Raw genomic sequence first — 22,249 nt, forward strand, 5'->3', positions numbered from 1 at the left:
AGTATTCTTTGGAAGATTTCATTCCCCCTTCTTATGGAAAATATAGCGAACATCATTGTGGCCGAAAAGCTCGATTTTAGTCTCGTCTGACCAAAGAATACTCTTCCAATAGGTAAAGGGCTTATATACATGCTTTCTTGCATACCTCAATCGTGCTTCTAAATGAACAGGCTTTAAATATGGAGTTCTACAAAGACAGCATGCTTTGAACCCAGAAGAGTGTAACATGTTTGTAACTGTAAAGGTGCTTACTTCAACCCTAGCCTCCCTTATAAGTTTATGTATGTCATTACGTGTTAAATGAGGGTTCCTACTAACTTCTCTGAGAACCTTCCTCTTGGTTCTCTCTGGAATTTTGATGGGGTGTCCAGAACGAGGGAGGTTAGCAGTTGGTCCTGTAAGCTTAAACTTGTCAATTATGCTTTGAACAGTAGATTTCGGCACATTAAGTTATGTAACAATACCGGAAAGAGACACATGACACTTGTATTTTACAATAATTCAGTTTTTTAAATCACTGGATAGTTGTTTCTAGTAATGCTCACCTGATGACTGTGCATTTTACAGTAGCTTTGTATTGTTGTTTCCAGTGGAAAAGGCTGTGTGTAAGAATTTCCTGTGGAAAATACACAGCTCCATCCTACTTATGTTCCATAATCCATTTTGAGTAAACAAAGACAATGGTTTTTCAGTGCTTGTTTCAACAGTCTGAATGCAGAGACTTTTATAGATTCAGTATTTTGTGACATATCCATTCAACCATTGTATAAATCAGTCAGTTGGAGAGTGAAATGGCTATTTTTGTTATTCTATAAGAAAACATACAGATCAAGTCATTGTATCATTTTTACAGAATGAGATCCTTCTTGATTATGTTGTGTATTGCTGCCTGGGAATGTGGACTTTTCTCATTAACAGTTGTGTTCATGGCATTTCCTTACAATAATAGGTATAACTTGTTACAAATCTTTTTGGATGAACCTGGTGCTCCAAGTTGATCCATATTCCTTTGTTCCCTGTTATCCAGTGGATTCAACACAAGGGATATTGTTATCTTGGAGATTCTAAATTCTGTATTATCTGAGTGGAAGGGCTGTTACATATTGATCAATTTTCAATATGAATGCCAAAAAATATCAAAATGTGGGTCTGAAAACATGCTGGTATTTCATGACTTTATGTCACTTGTGATTGTCATATGAATTTCTGATTAATATGATTTTCAATATGCAAATACTCAACCATCTGTAGTATTATATATGATTGCTAAAGATTGTTTATTACTGATAATTTTATTTGTCCAGTGTGGTATTTGCCCTTTTTGTAGAACAACAAAGATTACAGATATTGATTGGATTGAGATAAATGAGGTGTTTTAAACTGGTAGTATTGAAGAAGACCATGAATTAGTTGACTCATTCAAATTAGAAAGTACAAGTTATTGAAGTTATTCTAACCTTTAAAGGTGAAGAAAGTCCTAGACTAGTGGAACCTTTCAAACCAAAAAAGTGAAGAATGAATGTTTTTATGCATATCTGTATTGAAATCTGTATTAGATAATTTAAGAGGAGCATTGAAAAAATACAGTTAATGTAATTGTTATCAGAAGTAGTATAGCTGTTGAGTTACTAAGTGTTGTAAGCTTTCTACAGTCATATGTAAATAATTCATTCAACATAGTTGAAGACTTGCTGTATTAAAATTTTATATTGCACATATTAAATAGCATTTGAGGTAGATTCTTGTATTTCATCATTTAGAGTTGTAGAGTAGTGTAGATCCTTATGAACCAGAAAAGGCAAGAAAGATCATAAGTTGATAAATTCTTTTTTAAATGGAAAAGGTGAAAAGGGTTATAAACTAGAAAAGGTAAAAAAACGTAAGTTGATGGACCCTTTAAACCAGAAAAAGTGAGAAAAGGCATACATTTGCAGAACCTTTTAAACCAGAAAGATAAATGAGTTTTTAGTATAGAAATACAGATATTTCACTTTTCAGTGTGATATATCTCATATTTACAAAGTTTAATTTTTTAAAGTTCTGATTTGAAAAAAATCTTAAATCTGGACAAGGTCATGTGCTAAATTCATAAACATTTTATTTTTTTGTTATTAGTATTTATTTTGCATAGTATCATATTAACTAACCTAAAATATTGCTACTTTTTACATTTTAATTACTTTTATAATATTAAATAAAAAAATAAACATGAAAAACAAGAAATAAAGTATTTACTGAATATTCTTTTTCTTATCAATGAAACTTAACACTACTTTTCTTATGCTAATTGTAGTAATGTGCTAGATTATTTTTATTTAATTAAGTAATGTACCAAAGAACATAGACTAATAAGAAGGCAAAATGTAGAAACTTTTTCCTAACTCTCAAAATTTTTCTAGCTTTCTAAATATGCTACAAGAGTCATTACAAATTTATCCAAGCTAGTTATTAACATTTCTGTGGAAACAGAGCTTGTACTTTGAGTGAATCTGATGATTATCTGTATAAAACACATCAGTATATGGAACATCATATGATAAATGAAAACCTTAACTCTCTATTGGTTATAAGTAATATATAATTAAATATAAGAGAGGTATTAACAAATTCTGAAAGAGAGTATGTGGGAGGAGGGGTCTTGTTTTCTGTTCAATAGCTCTGTAACTAAACTATTGTTTGTTTGTGAAATGACAAATTACACACTATAAAATTATGTTTAATTTCATACTTTTTGAAGGTGTGGTGGACAATAATAGAGAACAGGACTAGAAAAAAATGTCATGTCACATTAGGACAAATTCAAGATTTTTCAACATTTTGGCCTTGTAGAATTAAGAACTTGTATACTATTAAAGTATGGATCATTAGCTCAGATTTTATGCTATACTTATTAGTATATCATAGAAAAAGTTTAATAAAATTTTGAATGTAAGACACTAAAACATTGTGCATGTGCAGCAAAGGATAACTGGCAGTAGGGTTAATAGTAAGATAGGTGAGGCAGAAGAACATGGATTGATAAACTGTTAATAACAAGAAAAAGCTTAGAAGGTTATAGTTTAATGGTAGAAAATTTTAACCCTTTTAGACCAGACTTAGTATAATATACACAAATTTATATACTCATTTGCACACATTAAATATTTACACTATAATATTTGATACAGTATGTATATCTTCACAAAATCTGGTAGAATTTTAGTAAATAATACAAGTTTTTGCACACAAAAATTCAGATTTTCTTTAATAAAATATTTTTACTAAAAGATTTGTTTTTTGAAAATATCAAGTCTGTTTCATCACTAGTCTGAGTGTGAAGTGATTTCGTGTTATGATTAAAGAAACTATTCTTCATCCTGAAAATCTCAGATATTATTTATGTAATCTCAAAAACTATTTAAGTATATTTCAAATGTTTGTTTTCACTAAGACTTTATATTTTATGTTATTTTTATACCATAACTATGTGGGGCCTGTCAATTCACTGACCCTGTAATATAAATATAAATTATGCTTTTTTCCGTGCTAGATACTACATTTTATAACATGAATATACAAATGTTTAGTCTATGTAGCTTAAATCTTATAACATATATATTTATATCTATTTATTATTTTTTAATATACTGACCTTCTAGTCATGCCTAGCTAATGTTACATAACTTGCATTGATGTGGTGCTCATGCACTCATATCCAGTAATATAAAACTGATGTTTAGTCTTTACACTGTCTTGGCTCTGTTTCAGTGAAATGTTGTTTTGTAATATAGAGTTACATTTCAATTGTTATACATTATATATATATGTATATAGATTATTACTATTTATAAATAAGTTATGAAACTTATTTTTCTTAACATATATTACAATTATATCTTCTAGCTTTGTCGCTTGAACTCTGTTGCTATTGGACACAGCTTCTAAACTGTTTTAAATTTTGCACATGGACGGTATCAAACAATTTTTTTTTTTGATGTTTCACATATACATTTGAGTAGCCAGAAAATCATAAATAACTAATATTATAGAATTCTACTATAATTTACTAAGTGTAGTAACTAATCTGTATTTAGGTGTAAAAAATATGAAACTTTAAGCAGACTAAAGACACAACTTACCTTCTTGAAATCTTGGTTTGAAAGAATGTGATAGCCTTTTTACAGATTAAAATGACTGAATAAACCACTAGGGGGACATTCTAAGCCATTGAATGGTTAATCACATGTTAATCATGTAAATTGAAGTAAGTGTATGCAAAAGACTATTTCCAGAAATGAAATGAAGTGATCAGGGCCACCATGTTTGATTTAGTACATATGAATAGATATAGTTCTTATTTTATATTCTAACTGGTCAAAATTGACGATTTGAGTTCCTAATTCATACAAAACAACAGACTTGGTATTTTGATATCACAAAAATATAATTTTACCCAGTGCTGCATTCAACATACTATGCAACTCATTAAAATCTATATTTAGGAGTGTTCTTTTAATACTTACTTTAAAATTATGGAATTAAATTCTATATAAAATATCAAAGTGTGAATTATAATGTACAGCTTGATTCCATACATTTTAATTCATAAAATAATAGCTCAATAAAATCTTCAGTACAATTTAACAAATACAGTAACATGACCTTTGTCTCCTGACTTGTCTCAAAAGGGTTAAATATGTGATAAAAAGTATAATTTGTAAAAACCATTCAGAATATAAACAGGTGTGTATGATAATAAGTAAATCCCACCTAAACTAAGAAATAGCAAAAAAAAAAAAAAAATTGTTAGTACCATTCTAACTAGAAAGTTTGAGAAACTGAAAATACAAAACAAATCATTGTAATGGTGAGGAAGTAACTGGTCAAAGGTTATTTGACTAAAACTTAACATTTTGTTTCTTATTTTACAACATTTTTAACATAAAGGAGTAAGTTTCAGATTTAACCAATAAAAATTACAAAACAAGAAATAATTTTCACATGTAAAACAATTAAAAAACAAACTTTAATTTTTTTTTCTCTTTAGTGAAAATCTCATGATTGTTGCAACAGAAAAGCAAGGCACTTTTATTGACAGCTCCACCTACAAAGAAAACTTCAATAAAATGTACTCTGTGATGATAGGTCATTTTTTAAAACAAATTTCAATAAAATCCCTTTTTTTCAAAGATAGTGAATATTAGTGATTGTAAAATATGAATACCTTATTATATAACTGTTGGACAATGCTGCAGGTCCAATAGCCTTTCTCAGTAACTAGCAGTTATATCTGCTTGCAGGTGAATGTATCTTCTAGTAATAGTTATTATGATTTATTTTAAAACTATGCTTTTCCATTTTCAACCCCTCTGTGTGGATTTCTATACATGGTAAGGGCACCTCCCAGGGAAGGTTATGTTCTTTCAGTTTACCTCCTCTGGGATCTAAACATCCACCCATGTGTTTGCCATGGTTGAGGGGCCCAACCCTAACACACCACTTTGGCCTTGAATTCCTGTAGACAGGCAGCCTTTGGGTGTCCCCCCCCAGTGTCATTCAGCTGGTCCACTTGGGCTAGGGTCAACCAAGTACCAGTATTGGATGTTCTCAACAAGTGTTGTGGACATTGTATCTGATGTTGGTGTTTAGGTATAGTGTTCATGAAACCCTGGCATTGCTGAGCAGCCATCTTCAACATCTTTAACACCTGTACCTCATTTTCTTATATTACATTTTCTTTCAGACATACCTTTAGGGTAAATGTCTCCCTTTTTATGCAGAAGGGACAAGAGGGACTTGCTGGCTCTCCAAAGTCAGTCAAAAAGCTTTGCTGTGATGACATATTGGTGGAAACATTTACATCTAAACACAGTGAACTCCTCTTACATTCAGAAGTGATTGGGGATGTACCAATTGAGGTTACACCCCCCTGCTACTTTGAATTTGTCACAAGGAGTTATTGTTGAGAGGGATTTGAAGAATATCCCAGAGTCAGAGATTCTCATTGGTTTCTCCACCCAAGGAGTTTCTGCAGTGAGGTATATCTCAACTCACAAAGATAGAATTATGATTCTGACCAATGTCCTTATTTTAACATTTACATCACTGCTTCCACCTGCCACCATCAAGGCAGGTTATCTTAATTGCAAGGTACAGCCATACATTCTGAACCACTGACACTGGAAATATTTGAGAGGGTTTGGAATGTATGGCCATACCTTGGAATTAAGATAACCTGCTACTGCAACAAGCATACATCAAGGAACCACAATGCCTATGAGTGTGAAATGAACCCTCATTGCATTAATTGCAATGGTTCTCACCCATTGTACTTTTGTTCTTGCTCTAAGTGGTTGGATGAAAAAGAGGTGCAGCTTTTGAAGATGATTCAAAACATAACTTAACCTGAGGTTCGAAAGTTGCTGTCCTCTACTTCATCTCGGACAAATGGTGCTGCACTTCATTCCACTACTACAGTGGGAGTGCAGACAGATCTCTCTGTGCCTCCAAAAGAATCATTCTCAAACCATAGGAAAAGTCTTTTGACCTCCATAATTAAAAAAGTTGATGAATCAATGTCAACACCCATCTTTGTCCCTAATATTCATTCCAACAAACCCTAAGATCCACTTCCTTTGGTTCTGGGTATGGGCATTTTCTCAGGTACATCTTTTTCTCCCACCTCAAGATGCAAAATGATCATTCATTCTTGTTCTCAGTCACTGGAATTTTCTTCCAACGAAAAAGGCCTGCCCAGTTGACCCAGTGCAGGATCCATAGAGGTCGACAGACCTCCTCAAATAAAGAAATTTAAGGCTACTGTCCTACCTTTCTCTAAGCCTAGAAAGGATGCCAAGATTCCTATGAAACTACCATCCAATTGCTTTGATGAGCTGTCTCTGTAAGACCTTAGAAAGGATGGTTAATGCTCATCTTGTTTGGTTCCTAGAATCAAACAACCTCCTCTTGTCCACCCAGTGTGGGTTTTGACAACAGTGCTCCACTATGGACCATCTGATTCGACTTGAAATGTCAATCATGGAAGCCTTTTTAAAACGACTATATCTTGTATCAGTATTCTTTGACCTTGGGAAGGTTATGATACTACATGGAGGTATGGCATTTTGCAAGACCTCCATTTACATGGATTATGTAGTCATTTGCCCAGTTTGATTAAAAAATTTTTAATGGACAAGCAATTCTAAGTTCATGTGAGTTCAACACTTTTCCGTTCTTTTCTACAAGAACTTGGAGTCCCTCAGGGCTGTGTTTTGAGTGTCACACTTTTTAGTATAAAAATTAATGTCATCACTGAACATCTTCCTCTTACTGTTGCAAACGGGCTCTATGTTGATGACTTTCATATCTCATGCCAGTCGTCAAACACAAGGTATATTGAGCTGCAGCTACAGACTGCCCTCAGTTGTTTACTGAAGTGGACCACAGCAAATGGTTTTAAGTTTTCTCTCTCTCAAACTGTTTGCATGCCCTTTTGCCACCAACAGGGTATTCACTCTAATCCTGAACTCCGTATTGGTGAAGTTGTGCTACCTGTGGTCCCTGAGACAAAGTTCTTGGAGCTTATCTTTGACCATAAGCTGACCTTTATATCACACATCAAGCAGCTATGAGTCAAATGTATGATAGCATTGAACATCCTTTGTGTCATCTCTCCCATCACTTGAGGAGCAGATCGATGTTCTGTGGTAAAGATATATCATGCTTTTATTTGATCAGAACTAGACCATGGGTCCCTGGTTTATGACTCTGCCAGGACCTCAACCTTAAAGATGCTGGACTCCATTCATCATCAGGGACTTTGGCTCTGCACAGGACTTACCTCACTTTTCCAGTCCAGAGCTTATACACAGTCTCATGAACCTCCTCTACACCTCTGCAATTTGCAACTGTCTTTACTGTATGCTCTGAAACTTCAATCCTTACCACAGCATTCCACCTGGGGTTGTGTTTTTCTTCCTTGGTGGGCCATGCTTTTTCAGAACAGATAATCTGCCATTGTTCCTTTTGGCCTTTGTATCTAGGTGCAGTTGGATGAATTGGGTCTGTTCTGTGATAACATTTCTGTATCCACTGGTCAGCTCATTCCACCATGGCTTATTAAAATTCCCAAATGTAACCTTTCTTTAAGTCATCTGAGAAAAGCTAATATTTCTGATTGGAAGTTCCATCTGTTATTTGCTGAACATCTTTAAATAGGAATGGAAGGATGGGTTTGAAATCAGGTGACTGTGTGGGTTCTGCCATGGTTTGTTGTGGTTTGGTGGTTCTAAACAGAATCCCTTCTACAGTTTCTGTGTTCACTGTTGAACTGTATGCCATTTCTCTTGGCCTGGATCACATAGAACCTAAGCAGTACTCAAATTACACTATTTATGCTGACTCGTTTAGTTCTCTACTGGCTCTGGAATCACTTCATGTTAGTTCTCACTCTGTTCTTGTCAATATTCAAAACCGACTGGCTCATTTCTCTAACATCTACTTCTGCCTAGTTTTTCTGGATACCAGACCACATTAGTATTTGCAGGAATGGGCTTGCTGACACCACAGCTAGATCTGTGTGCTCTGGCACCATCACTGCTGTGCCTGTTCCATACACAGACTATAGTCCTGTATTCAAGGCTCGGCTCCATGCCAGTTGGCAGTCGATGTGGAGCGAGCAACATGAAAACAAGCTTTTCCAAATAAAACCCTCTATTGGACTTTGGCCATCTTGCTTCCATAAGGATTTGAAAGAGGAAGTTGTCTTAACCAGACTACTCATTGGCCACAGTTTTTTAACTTGTCATTTTCTTTTATCTGGGACTGATTGCACCAATGTGTTGTCCATGTGACACTCAGGTCACAATAAGCCACATTTTACTGTCTTGCCATCATTACAACTCTCAACAACAGCACCATTTTAAACATGTTTTGTCCCAATGTTTATCCATAATGTTATTAGACAGTCCTTTTACAACTTGTATTACTGTAGTTTTTCTCTTACTGCTGTAGACTAGATGTAAAAATTGAATTTAATGCTATTTATGCTTTTAATTCATAAATTAAACTTTGTTTTGGTTTACCTTGATTCCTTTTCTGAACTTTTTATCAGATGTTTGGCACAGATAGTGTAGTTGCTTTATACTATAAAATGCCAAACCAACCAACCAAGCAATCAATTTTCAATTTTTCCAAAATGGAAGTTGGACCTTTTGTTCTAGTAATCTAATTATATATGTATAAGTTATCTCCTTTTTTTTCTCAACATGTTGAGAGTTCAGATCATCAGACTTTTATGTAATGCCATGTCCTGAAGTATTAGTTTTAACAATGAAACAAAAAACAGGTTTACAGGAAATAATTTACAATTTATTTTTGGGTTTGTTATTTGTATAGTGTTGACAACCAGCTGAGGTATGCACAGACACAACTGGATAAGCTGAAGAAAACCAATGTATTCAATGCTACATTTCATATATGGTGAGCATAATTTTTTGTAATTTCTTTACATCTGATATGGTCCAGATGAGTTGGATGTACATTATTAATTTTCAGCTTAAATCTTTGTTGTTGTTTTTTTAAAGTTGGTTATGACAATATGTTTGTAGGTTTAAATAATTGTTTATAAATAGTGCTTTTTTTACTCTAAGTTAATGATATTTCCATATCTCCAGGCACAGTGGACACTTTGGAACTATTAATAATTTCCGACTAGGTCGACTTCCTAGTGCTCCAGTAAGTATATCATATTTTAATTTCTTTTTTCTCTGAATGTTAAAATTAAGGTTTAATTTTGCCAGATTTTGACCACCTAATCCTCTAATAAGTGTGCCCGATTTTGGCTTTGTGCTTTGGTATGTGTCAGTTTTTCACTGTTTTAAAAGTGTGTGAAATTTTGATATTTTAATACTCTGGTTAGTGTATCGAAAGTCTGACCATGGAAGTTAAATACTGTCACCATGGATGATTAGATTTTATTGTTCTTTACGTTCTTATAGATAATTGCTTTGACTCTCGCAGAACAGAAATATTTCTAGACCTTTATGTCACATTTTTGGATTAGTCACAAATAAAAAGAATGTGAATTTTGATTGCTTCTTTGACATTTTCAGACAAATTTCTTTCTGATTTGAGAGAGCCAAGATTTCCTGGCAAAGTGTTGTACCTGTCGTAATCATTGTTGCTACTGGTTGTACATTTATTTTTCACTATCAACAGTTTTTATCTTTTTCATCATCTATTTCTACATATCACTCTTCCATGAAAAGGCAATAGTTCCATCACTTAAGTTCAGTAATTGTCATTTTTTATTTTCAGAGAAGAAATGTTTTTTATTTTCAATCTGACGACAACTTTATTCCACCATAATAAATCACTACACTTGTCTTTCTGCTACAGAAATTACGTAACTGTGTGTTTAGTCTATCCGTGAATTACCAGTTATATTTTTTAAAATCCTAGTAGCAAGTGTTTTTTTGTGTCTATGGAATTTAATCTGATGATATACCCTAAATATTCAAAGGAAAAGTGGAAATGCTAGTTTGTGAATAGCCAATCAGTGTTTGTTTTAATATCAAATATTCCTGTAGTAGTCTGCAGAAATCTCCCTGTTATGAATGAAAGTTTATTTTTTTAAAAAGAGATTTGACTAAAGTATTCACGATCAGCAAAGGAGAGAATTCATGTCCATTCATCAACCACATGTATTTATTTACCTCTGTTATTTTGGTTGAATGAAGTTAATCTTAAAAAGGCTTATTTTTAATTTGTTATATTAGTATTTTGTTAACTGTGAAGCTAGTTATTTTTATGGCTCAGGTTAATTTTCATTATATTTACATTTTGGGGGGATCAATGTAATATTTAATGAACTTACTGTCTTTTGTTATTTTAAAGTATAACAGTTTTAAAGCAACATAAACTTACAGCTAAAATTTAGACTAAAAATCTATTTCCTCGTTTATTCATAGGTGGACTGGACGGAGATCAATGCAGCATGGGGCCAAACAGTTTTGTTATTGCATTCATTAGCTAAGAAAATGAACTTAACATTTCAAAGGTTTGAAAGTTTTTAATGTTTAGTCCATTAAGATCCTGTATTGGGTATAATATCATCTTTGATTCTCCATTAATAAAACTATTGATAACACATAAGTCACCTGATCTTAAACACTGACACTTCAAACACATGGCATGATAAGAATGGAACATTTTAAAATACTGATTTGATTTTTTTTGTCACTCTGTGATTTATAATACAATAAAAATCACTACATAACATAACTGTTTATTATATCATCATGTGTGACACATATAACCACAATATTTTACTTCCTTTCACAAAAAGCTTTCTTGACTTGTTTTGCCTTCTATTGGTGTAAATGTTTGTTTGCCAGTAGTTTTGATACTCCCATTTATGTCTGCATACTGACTTTCAAACAATTATGCAGCAATCTTCCACCTATAGGAGCATGACACTAATCCCATTGATACTAGTGCCATATCTAATCTTGCAACTGTTAACCACATCATAATTGGCAGTCTTGCTGAATAAATTTGTTTTTACTCATGGTTTGATTCAGTTGTTCACTAGTTTTTACTTTGTTAATTTCTCTGCTTTAATTACATTGTTCTTTACCATTTTCATTCTGTTTTGTAGATTGTTATGAATTATTTTATTTCCTCTTTCAGTTTTATGAGTTATACACTCGGGTCAGTGCTGATGGGGGCCAGACTTTTTAAATTTAACGATGTTTGGAGGTCCTTGGTAATCAATCCATGGGCTCTGACAGTCATTTTAGTTAGTATGTTTCTTTACTTCCATTCATCTCCACTTTTGTGTCACTGTTCTGTCTCCTTCCCTCTTTGGGTCCCATCTGATTAATTTTAGGGGTATTTGTTTCCACCACTTTATGCACATATGGTTGCTTCTTGCATCCCCACAAGATGACTCAGTCCTTCATCTTCAGTTTCTTCTCCATGACACTGTTAAGGTGGGTTGGCTTGTCAAAGCAGAGCAGCTTTTTCCTCACACCCACACAATTTTGTGGTTCATCTGAGAGTGTTTTTATCTCGCTCCTTATCAAGCTTTACCTATTCCATCTCATTTGCAAGCTATGGAATATTTTTCATGCAACATCTCATCCTCTCTTCCTCCTAATATGCGAGCAGTTTTCTCTCTATCTTTTTTAGACATGGGTTTGTCTTGAAACTCTCCTTCCTCTTGGTCTTGCCATCATGTATCATTGTCAGTGGGTTTTGATAGGAAAATGGAACCTTGATTGGGATCTCTTAGATGTTCTTCCTCCCTGTCCCTTTGACTGGTGGTTGGATCTGCACAATACTACCATGAATGTTCCTTTTCATCCAAAGTTTCACTTTTTACAGGTGCTTCTCTCTCCAGTTGTATCTCAACATTCAGGAGGTTTCAGGGCAACATTTTCTTTCTGAGTCCTCTTACCGTATCAGACTCTTGGAAATTCTTGCTGTTTGTATGGCTTTCCTTCACTTCATTTATGCTCTTTGGGGCAATTGGTGATAGTTCACTCTGATATTTATATGATCATCTCGTACATCTGAATTTGCACTCTGTCTTTACGTGTGAATTTGTCTTATCCATCACCTGAAGGGTCAGGTTTTTGTGTGAAACATCCTTCATTGTTGGTCCTGTTTATATACATACATGGGAAAACTTACTATTTTTGGTCAGTACTATGGAGATATAGCCCTTCCCCTTGTATGGTTTCTCACATACCATAATGTTTGCCTTGACTTTTTGAATGGGGCCTTTTGATTTCTTCTGTTGTGGGATTTTAAGGTGCCCATATCTACCACTTTTTGGTTTCCCAACTGTTCTTGTATTTTCTAATTACCAGTCTTAACCACATTGTTTTGTTCCTTCCATTTTTCCTGTTCTCTCCATCCTGCTTCCCTTCTGGATTTGCACCTTTGTATGATCTTCCATGTTTTCTCCATCCTCCATTGCACTTTATGTCTTCATGTTCTATAAATCATCTTACCTTGAAGTCCCTGTTCCTGCTCTTCTTGGCATGCATGAATTCTTATTCTGAAGTGTTCCTATTTGATGTTTCCCATATTTTTGTTTTCTTAGTTCTTATGTTCTTGTCTTTCTGGATCACTCCTCTATCCCCAAGACTTTGGGTGCTAGAGAGGTTATTTTTCTCTCTACACCTTTTCCAACTTTTATAACTGCACTTATCTCATAAACCTCCTTTGCCCTGTCAGGGCTCTTCAATGATATATAATATGTTGTACTGCTTTCTTTCAGGGTCTCAAGTCTATTTGTTTGTTCTGTGGATTCTTCACCTCTTATGTTATATTTCTTCCTTAATGGGTTGAATTTGCAAGTTAATTTACCTGGCATTTTTTCATCAGATCCATCATCTTATCATGTCCCTGGCTACACATTTTCACCTTCCTTTGGGGAATATAATCAGTTCTGTAATTGTTTATCTGTGGTGGTAAGTACTCCATTAACTTGTTTTTCTTTGCAGGTACATTTCTTGCATATTTGGATCCTTCTCTGTGAAAAATGTCACCTGACAAGATATACTTTGTCTTAAATCCACACTGTATGACCTTTGTACATGTACCAAGCTAGATGACTATAACACTGAGTCTCTTCATACTGCAGACCTGCTGTACAATTTCAAATGCTGCCAGTGTTGGTTAGCCAACTCTATCAATGTGCTACATCAAAATACAATATCATAGTACATCACAAGGCTATGTTACACACACTGTCAAGATAGGATGTTCTGGAGGACTGCTTGTATGTATCCCTTGCGGTCTGTGCTTTTTTAAGTATGTTTGTCCTAAACCATACATTAATAAATTATCATGAGTAAAGCAGACAGAGATTACTGCCTACCTCTCATGATCCATGACACTGAGGGGCTTCCTACCATGTATCTGATATACAATTCCAAATGCTGCCAGGTGTTGGTTGATCAACTCCATTGATGTGATCTTTCTGCTTTCAACTCTTTTCAGATGGGTCACAGGTCAAAGGCCATGTCACAATGTTTATTGACTAGCATTCAAAATTTTATTGAACTACTATTACATGAATTCATGTTAATAAGTTTAGTGTCAAACTGTAGATTATAATTCAAATTTTAGTATTATACATTATTCAATTTCTTAATTTAAAAGTAAATATTAAAAGAACAGTTAAACGTTGATTTTTGTGTGTCACAAGGTATGTTGAATGTGGCACTAGTTCCTGTTAGACTTTTGTAATGCAAAAGTACTAAGTATGTTGTTTTATATGAATTAGGAACTCAAATTGTTGGTTTTGATCAGCTAGAATATAAAATAAGAACCTCATATCTTTTTTTTAGTAAAGATATCACTTGTGTACTAAATCAAACACAGTGACCCTGTTCATCTCTCTCTATTTTTGGAAATGATCCCTTATATACACTTACTTTAATACATGACAACTGAATAACTAATAAGAAGCTCAGAATGTCCCCCCAAGTGATTTTTGCAGCCATCTTAATGTGTTTGGAGATCGTTTCATTCTTTCAAATCAAATTTTTCAGCAGGTAGGTTGTGCCTATGTTCTGTTCAAAATTTCATATTTTCTTAGATTGAAATACAGCTTTGTTACTAAGTGTAATAAATTATTTTGGAATTCTTTGGTGTTGATATAGTAATTTATGATTTTTTTTTTGTTATTCAACTGTATACATAAAATCTAAAAAAACTGATTTCATTTCATATCCTTTATGTGCAAAATTTTAAAAGGCATAACAACTGAGTACAAAGATTGTACCTGAAAGAAATAATTGCATGTTTTACATTATTTACTGTTCTATATTTTCAAAAAGTTTAACTTATTTCTAAATAGTAATAATTTATATACATACATAATGTACAGTAATTGAAATGTGACTGTATATTACAAAATACTAGTCTACTAAAGGACAGATCACTTTATAAAACCTAATGGTCAGTTTTATTTTATTGGATATGGTAACATAAGTGCATGTTTGCTGCATCATTGTAACTTCACTATTGTTAACCAGGCATGTTCAAAAGGTCAGTGTAATAAAAGTTTTAAATATATATATAAATGTATAATGTTATGAGATTTAACTATTTAATCTAAGTATTTATATTTTTAGCTTATAATTTATTGTCATTCTAGAATGAAATAAGTGTAATTTTTATTCATTTCCTAATTTTTTATGATGGTTGTGAGATTGGTCACATCTACCAAACCAATGCAGAGATTTATTTGTGAAAATAACAGATAAAATATAAAGTTTTTTTTCTCTAAGCTACACTTGATAAATATCTGAACAATACAAAGACTTTTCATGTAAAATTTGAAAATATTCTGATGCAAAATATATTTTTAGTCTTAAAATGAAAAATTACTTTACGTGTTGGATAGGCAACATGTGAAATGAAAAAAAGGGCATGAGAAAAACACTGCTTAACAAACTTTAATATTTAATTAAAAATTTTGATATTTTGCATATGAAAGAATTATAATGTTTACTGATAATTAGCAAATTTTGTTTATATAAGCTTACTAATTTAAAAGTTACACCATGAAAATAATAATAAGCCAAAGTGGTTAAGAGATCAGTCCCAGTGACTGAGCCCATGCTGAAAGAATTAAAATAGTGTATTGCAGTCACCCATTGCACTGTTCCTGGTGCTGTGGTACTCTGGGCTCTCCAACACATTTTTTCTCTACTTCTTCTAGTTGGATGTAGGAGTTTTTAGTGCTTACCAGTTTTTAGCTGTTGGGATGATGGATTATGGAGGCTTGTTCTCTTAAGTGTGCAAAATACCATTCATTTGAGAGTAGGTGTTGGCATCTGCTGGGTTAGATTGCATGATGCCCTTTGTACCTCAGACTTGATGTATAATTCCAGATGCCTGCAGATGTTGAATATTGCACTCTGCTGTAGTGTATTTATTTTACAGTTTAACCTCCAGATGAAGCTGGAGCACCCTTTTCCTACCATTTACTGGATGTCAGTTCCCAGGAATTAGGTGTTAGTTTAAACCAGACCTGTCACATAAATTTCTCGCATGTGTTTGTAGGTACCCTCCTTGTACCATGGATTTGATAATTCCTCAATGAATCAGGTTTTGGACTGAGTTCTCCATCTTATTAATATCTGCTTGATGTCAGTTACTGGAGGATCTTGTGTTAGTTGTGTTAGATGCCCACACAAACAGAGGTGGTTTTGTTGTGTGGAAGCTCCTCTTCCCTGCCATTACCCATCTTTTAAGTGGAAGGTTTAGGGCCCTTTTCCTACCGCAGACCTGGTGTACAATGCCATATGGCTCTAGGTGTTGGTTTAGATTGAATTTCCTTTTATGGTCTGTTGTGCCCTGGCCAGTCTACATAAAGGGGGTTTCATTATTTCCAGTTTTTTCTTTGGTTTCCTTTATGTTTCTGCCTTTTTTAGCAACACATGATAAAGGGCTAAGATTATACCTGGCTGTGACCTCCTATGGGTGTGTTGTTATTAATTTTTCTCACATTCCATGGGCACTTTTTAAAAGGTGATTATCTTCTCACTAGCCATCCACTAGTTTAATGTGGTATTAAAGCTTTTTGTTAAAAGAGGTAATATATTGAATTGGAAGTTAACATTTTCCTAAACTGAAAGTGGAATTCCAGTTGATACTTACCATTCTCAAGTCTCCCCACTTCTGGTGAGATTTGATGTATAATGACTTATCTTGAAGGTGTTAAAATCTGCAAAGATAGAGAGGGTGCTAGTTACAATAGGGGTAGTGTCCCATTATTGGTGAAGGTTACTGCATTAATCATTTGCAAGTCAGTATGCAGAAATAGGTGGGAGTATCAAGGCTAGTGGCAAGCTAAAATTTGCAGTAATAGAGACCTGTATAAACAAAAAGAGATAAGTATATATCAGAAATACATGTTCAGCTTAGGAAAATGTTAACATATATTATTTATCTCACTGTTTTAAACATATAACTTATGCATGTCCTCCTTGTACCTGGAAATGGTTAAGTTAAAAAAAAGTAAATATATTTCAGAAATATGTTTGAGAATGTATAAAGTAAATTTGTCTCATATTAGATTTTATTATATAGGTAATATTTGTTTATTTACCTAAAGAATTATCAACAAGTTGAAATGATGATTATTTGTTATACTTTTTGAAATTGTTAGGTATGAATATTGTGTAAAGTAATTTTACTATTGACAAATTTTGTCTTGAATATTTTAGGTATAGACTGGTTCCTTATGGAAATCATTCTTTTCTTGAATCAATAGAGGACAGGTCAAAGGAATTACCCTTGTAAGTTGATAATTTTGTTTTTATGACTTTAAACGTAAATATAAATTATGATTTAACCCCTTCCGTGATTTGTCCGAGAAAATTTAGATGCCTTTCGTGTGTAAAAAAATATTTGCCTGAATTAATTTGGGCAGGCAATTTTTTTTGCTGTATATTTGATTTATTTGCCATCAGTGTTTCATGTACTCTTTTATCATTCCACATATCATCAGTCTGATCTGGATAGATTTCTGTGTCCTGTGTATGTTCTTCGCTGTTATATCCATTTGCATGACTTCCTTCCATGGTGCCCTTTTCTGCCTCTTTATTCCTTTATAACCATCCTCTGTTCATGATCTTTCTTCAGCTTTTAATTTGATTGGCTTATTTCTTATTGTCAGTTTTCTCTCATTTTTTCTTGTTTCTTTCCATAAAATTTGATACCTTACCTTTTCATTGACATTTCATCTTCAAGTTGTTCCTCAATCAGCCATGTCACATCCTTTCACTAGTTGCATAGGATCGTGGTTTCTTTCTCAATGAGCTATCATCTTTTCCCTGTAATCCTTCTTCAAACTGCAATGAGACACTGACTGGGTAAGGTTTTTTTATTATTTATTTCTTTTCAGGGGCCTTTCTCCCTTTTCATTATTATTCATAGTTTAAGTCCTGTTCTGTGGTAAGTAGTGATGAACATTTATTATATAGCTGACCAAATTTGCAATGTAAGGCCACATCAACTTGCATATTATATTTCCATGGCCATGCAATGTACACTGCCTGTTGATTCATCCTTGTGATGGAATTATTTTTAAAATTGGCCTAACCGAGACTGTACTCACTCGTGAGCTATTGTAGTTTCCTTGTTACCATTATGATCCTCATTCCTACCCCCACATGGAAGTCAGTACCTGGTAGCCAGGTTTTGGATTGTAGTTGACTTACTGATGGTATGATCCTCATCCAACTACCATGTGGATGTTGATTCCCACAGGTATGGGTTTGGGATATAGTTGACTTGCTATGTGTAGTCTGTCATGCTTCAGCTACTCTACATCCAAGACACATCCTTTAATTTTACTTGCTTTTATATTTTCAGTGTTAGATATTCATAAATACTGTATTGTTTGAATCACTATCTGACCTTAGTTCTATCCCATTTGGATGTGCTTCTCTGTTTTTCCACCAATATATACAACATCTTTCTATGATGGATGAAGAGCATACCTGGTTCAAAAGTGGTGCAATACCCCCATATCATATCTTAGAATCTGACTGTTTCATTTTAGGGAGTGTCCTTTAGACATTTTTGGAGGATATTTTTTTTCCGTCCCTTACAGCGGTATCTCCAGCTGTTCAGTGTGGGATTCTAGCTATTTATATAAGAGGAGGTAATGTAATATTTCAATTGGTGCTTACCTCATCTCACACTTTCTAACCTTCTATCCCATTTAAAACTTGTGCTTCCATCTTCTGCCAAAACTTGAGGTGATAATTCAGTAGAATTGAATAGTGGGAGTCACATGCATCAAGAGAGTATGTGACACTCCTGTTGGCTAATAACTTTCATGAGAGATACATTGAAATCAGTCAATTTCAAATGGGGAGATAAAAGGCTTGTGGCATGCACACACATTTTTTGCATATAGAGGGCAGCAATAAACAAGATTAGCTATTTATGTGAGTGGAGATAAGTATCTATCAGAAATACAGTGTAGAAAATTTAAACTCTTAATGTAGTGTGTGTTAAGGAATATATAATCTAGTAGTTTAAATTATTCTACTGTCACCTTAGTAGTGCAAGTTTTTTTTTTTTTAAAGTTGAAGATGATAATAATGGCTTCTGAATTATAGATTTCTTTGTTATATACAAATTTAAGTTTTTGTAAAATGTAACATATTTGGTTAGGAAAAATTGTTACAGAATTAATGTTTCATTAATTACTATTTATTTAGTCTTTATAGTGGTATCATTAAAACCTTATTGTTATGCTTAAATCTTGTCTTTCAGATATGGATCTGGTGGTTTTAAGTTTTTCTGGGATACAAAGTAAGTACGTTCTGTAGATTACTTTTAATGTAGTATTTTATTATGAAAGCTAAAATTAATTTAGTTTTAAATATTAATCAATTTTTTCATTGGGTAAAACTTTTTTTCTGTAATTAAAAATGTTTGATAGGTGACATTATTTGTTGAAAAATCTTTTGTTAGAGAATATTTAGGGCTTAGTATATTATATTAAGACAATTTTAAATATTCCAATTAACTAGTTCTATGAATACCACAGCTCATATAAAGTGATAGTGGAAAGGAATGTATCAGAACTACATTTACTTTTTAGTAGGTAGTGTGATGCCACCAAAAATTGATTGTTTTTGGAATGGCTATGTAATAGCTCTTTTATATTCAAAATGTTCATACATTCAGATCATAAAGATGAGTTCAGATCAAGGATTTAGGATTTCCAAAATAAATTATCCTTTATATTTAATGACATTGGAAAACAAAAGAGTATGAGTCAATATAGGGAACCAGTGCCATAAGGAAAAAGACTTGCAACCATTCTAATCTTGGTTAGCAAAGTGCATTGTCTTGTAACAGATGAAAATCCATAAACACAACATTAGTGACAAAAACTACCCTCTTATGAAAGACAAAAGTATGCAACATAAATGAGAAGAATTTCTGTTTAGAAATGAAACCAAGAGGGTTTGAGTTTACCAAGGTAAACATTCCATTTATAATTGCAAGTCAACCATCACGTACCTCAAGCAGTCAGAAGATGAAACGGATATTCGTGCTATTCCATATGAAGATGCCCCCCAGTGGCTCAGTGGTATGTCTGCAGACTTACAATGCTACAAACCGGGTTTTGAAACCCGTGGTGGGCAGAGCACAGATAGCCCATTCCGTAGCATTGTGCTTAATTCAAAACAACAACCGCATAAAGACACACAAGTCAAACTACCAGATGTTGCTCTTATGCGTTTTTTTGAAATTGAACTGTTTAAATGGACACTGGGAAACAACTGTCCTCATATCTTAAATGGATTAAGGTAAACAAACAGGAAGGAGTTTAGTACTTTAAATGTGGCAGTCTGATAAAGGAGCATTTTGCAGTGGAAACTACACTGCAGGACTATTGCCAAAATGCATGTTCATCAAGTAGGGCATGAATGGTTGTGGTAATATGGACTGCAATTATGTGGTGAGGCTCCAGAGTATTATTAATATAATATACTCAACCACTGTTATAAGGTCAATTTGTATTGAATAGTTCTTAAGCCTAAATAATGGTGGCTGAATGGTTTTACAAGGAAATCAGATTCTCTGTGTAAAGTAAAGTATATTTCCCTCACCCAATCATGGATATTATTTAAGATAGAAATAAACTGCTAGTAGTAATATTGTGTAAGATAAAAGGTACATAATATATATAAATTATGGATATTAGGTAAGTTAAATGTAAAATTATATCTGTTAGTCATGGATATCATATGTGTTTGAATAATGAAAATATTTTGTGTATGAATAAAATATATTAATTAAATGCCTGAACTTTCTATAGTTTATCATTGAAATAACGCTGTTGATAAATAGATGGATTTTTTAAAACTTGTTTTATTGTCAGTGTGTTTGCTGTAGAAACTTTGGTTAGTTTGTTTACATAAAGATCTTCAGTGAAATTAAGAACAAAATATTAAATTGAACAGGTTTCTTATAAAAGCAGGATGTTTGGAGTAGAAATATATTGTCATCAGAGCTGGAGCAACACATTATAATATATTGTCATCAGAGCTGGAGCAACACATTATAATATATTGTCATCAGAGCTGGAGCAACACATTATAATCTTCTAGCTTAAGAACTTAGTGTTGGTACAGATTTAAAATGTCAAAATTTGTATGAAGTATAACAAACGTATGCTGTATATATTGTATAAAATGTGTTTCAATACAGATTTGACCAAGCTATGGTAGCTTTTCTGGACTGCTTACAACAGGTAATGCTGTTATTATGAATTTTTAGAAAAACCATAACTGCAAATACTTTGTATCTTTGTAGTCGTAACAAATTTAGTATTTATCTTCTATTGTGAAAAGAAACGTACAGGTAGTGCTTATTAGTATAAAACTTCTGGAAAAACAATGTTGCAGATATTTTGCTTCATTCTAGTCATAACAAATTTTATAAAAGTAAATAAAGTCTAAGTTCTCATTTGCTATGACTACAGATCTTTCACACAATATAAAAGAGGGTCGTTAGACAGTCTCAGCTATGTGAAGACAGTATCAAATTGTAAAGCAAAGGTTTTGATTGTTTAATACAAAAACAGTCAGAATTTGTAATCTTTAAAAGGTATTGCAGTGAATTGATTTTACTTTTTAGCACTAAATCCTAGTTCACTGTTATAGCTATGGGAGTAAATATTAGAAATTGTTGTTGGTATATATTATTATTACATTACATAAACTGTAACAATAAATAGACATCAGAGTGTGTTTAGCATTTGTGAGGTCCCAGTTTCACTCCCTGTGCAATTTCAGTTTCTATATATGCAAAAACGGCTCGTTTGGGTTGAGAAAATATTTTACGTAGAAGAGTGACAATGACCGAAGAAGGTCGAAACGTTGTTCGCTCTTCTACGTAAAATATTTTCTCAACCCAAACGAGCCGTTTTTGCATATATTTTTCTCTACAACTGGGTTTTCTCGACACCACTAATTTCAGTTTCTGTTTATTAGCAGGATAGTTCATTTTATTCTGTGCAAGATTACTTGTTTATTGTAAAGTACTTTTCTGGACTGTCATCATAAGATACATGTACTTGCTGAACAAGTACAGCCTTATGTAATTTCTTTATCTTTCAGTTCAAAGAAGAAGTAGAAAAGGGAGACACAGGCTTTTGTTTACCTTACAGGTAACCAAACTCATTGTGAAATGCTTACTTTTTTCAGATGTATGT

The 22,249-nt window shown here is 33.2% G+C and overlaps 1 protein-coding gene across 4 annotated transcripts in view; it reads left to right on the forward strand.

Annotated features, from left to right (window-relative positions):
* The window catches only part of Atg6 (Beclin-1-like Atg6), a 34,991-nt gene that overhangs the window by 8,845 nt on the left and 3,897 nt on the right, over positions 1-22,249 (forward strand). For 3 of the 4 annotated variants that reach the window (XR_013014535.1, XM_076457033.1, XM_076457034.1), the window contains exons 8-14: positions 9,376-9,459; positions 9,654-9,714; positions 10,950-11,038; positions 17,232-17,303; positions 19,294-19,332; positions 21,244-21,286; positions 22,155-22,204. Coding sequence is in view for 2 of the 4 variants with exons in the window: in XM_076457033.1 (XP_076313148.1) it covers positions 9,376-9,459; positions 9,654-9,714; positions 10,950-11,038; positions 17,232-17,303; positions 19,294-19,332; positions 21,244-21,286; positions 22,155-22,204 (438 nt within the window). In the remaining 2 variants the exon portion in view is untranslated. The remainder of the gene's footprint in view (positions 1-9,375; positions 9,460-9,653; positions 9,715-10,949; positions 11,039-17,231; positions 17,304-19,293; positions 19,333-21,243; positions 21,287-22,154; positions 22,205-22,249) is intronic. The other variant, XR_013014536.1, reaches the window with a different exon arrangement.

Source organism: Tachypleus tridentatus, chromosome 9 (assembly GCF_004210375.1).
Source record: "Tachypleus tridentatus isolate NWPU-2018 chromosome 9, ASM421037v1, whole genome shotgun sequence".
NCBI lineage: Eukaryota > Metazoa > Arthropoda > Merostomata > Xiphosura > Limulidae > Tachypleus > Tachypleus tridentatus.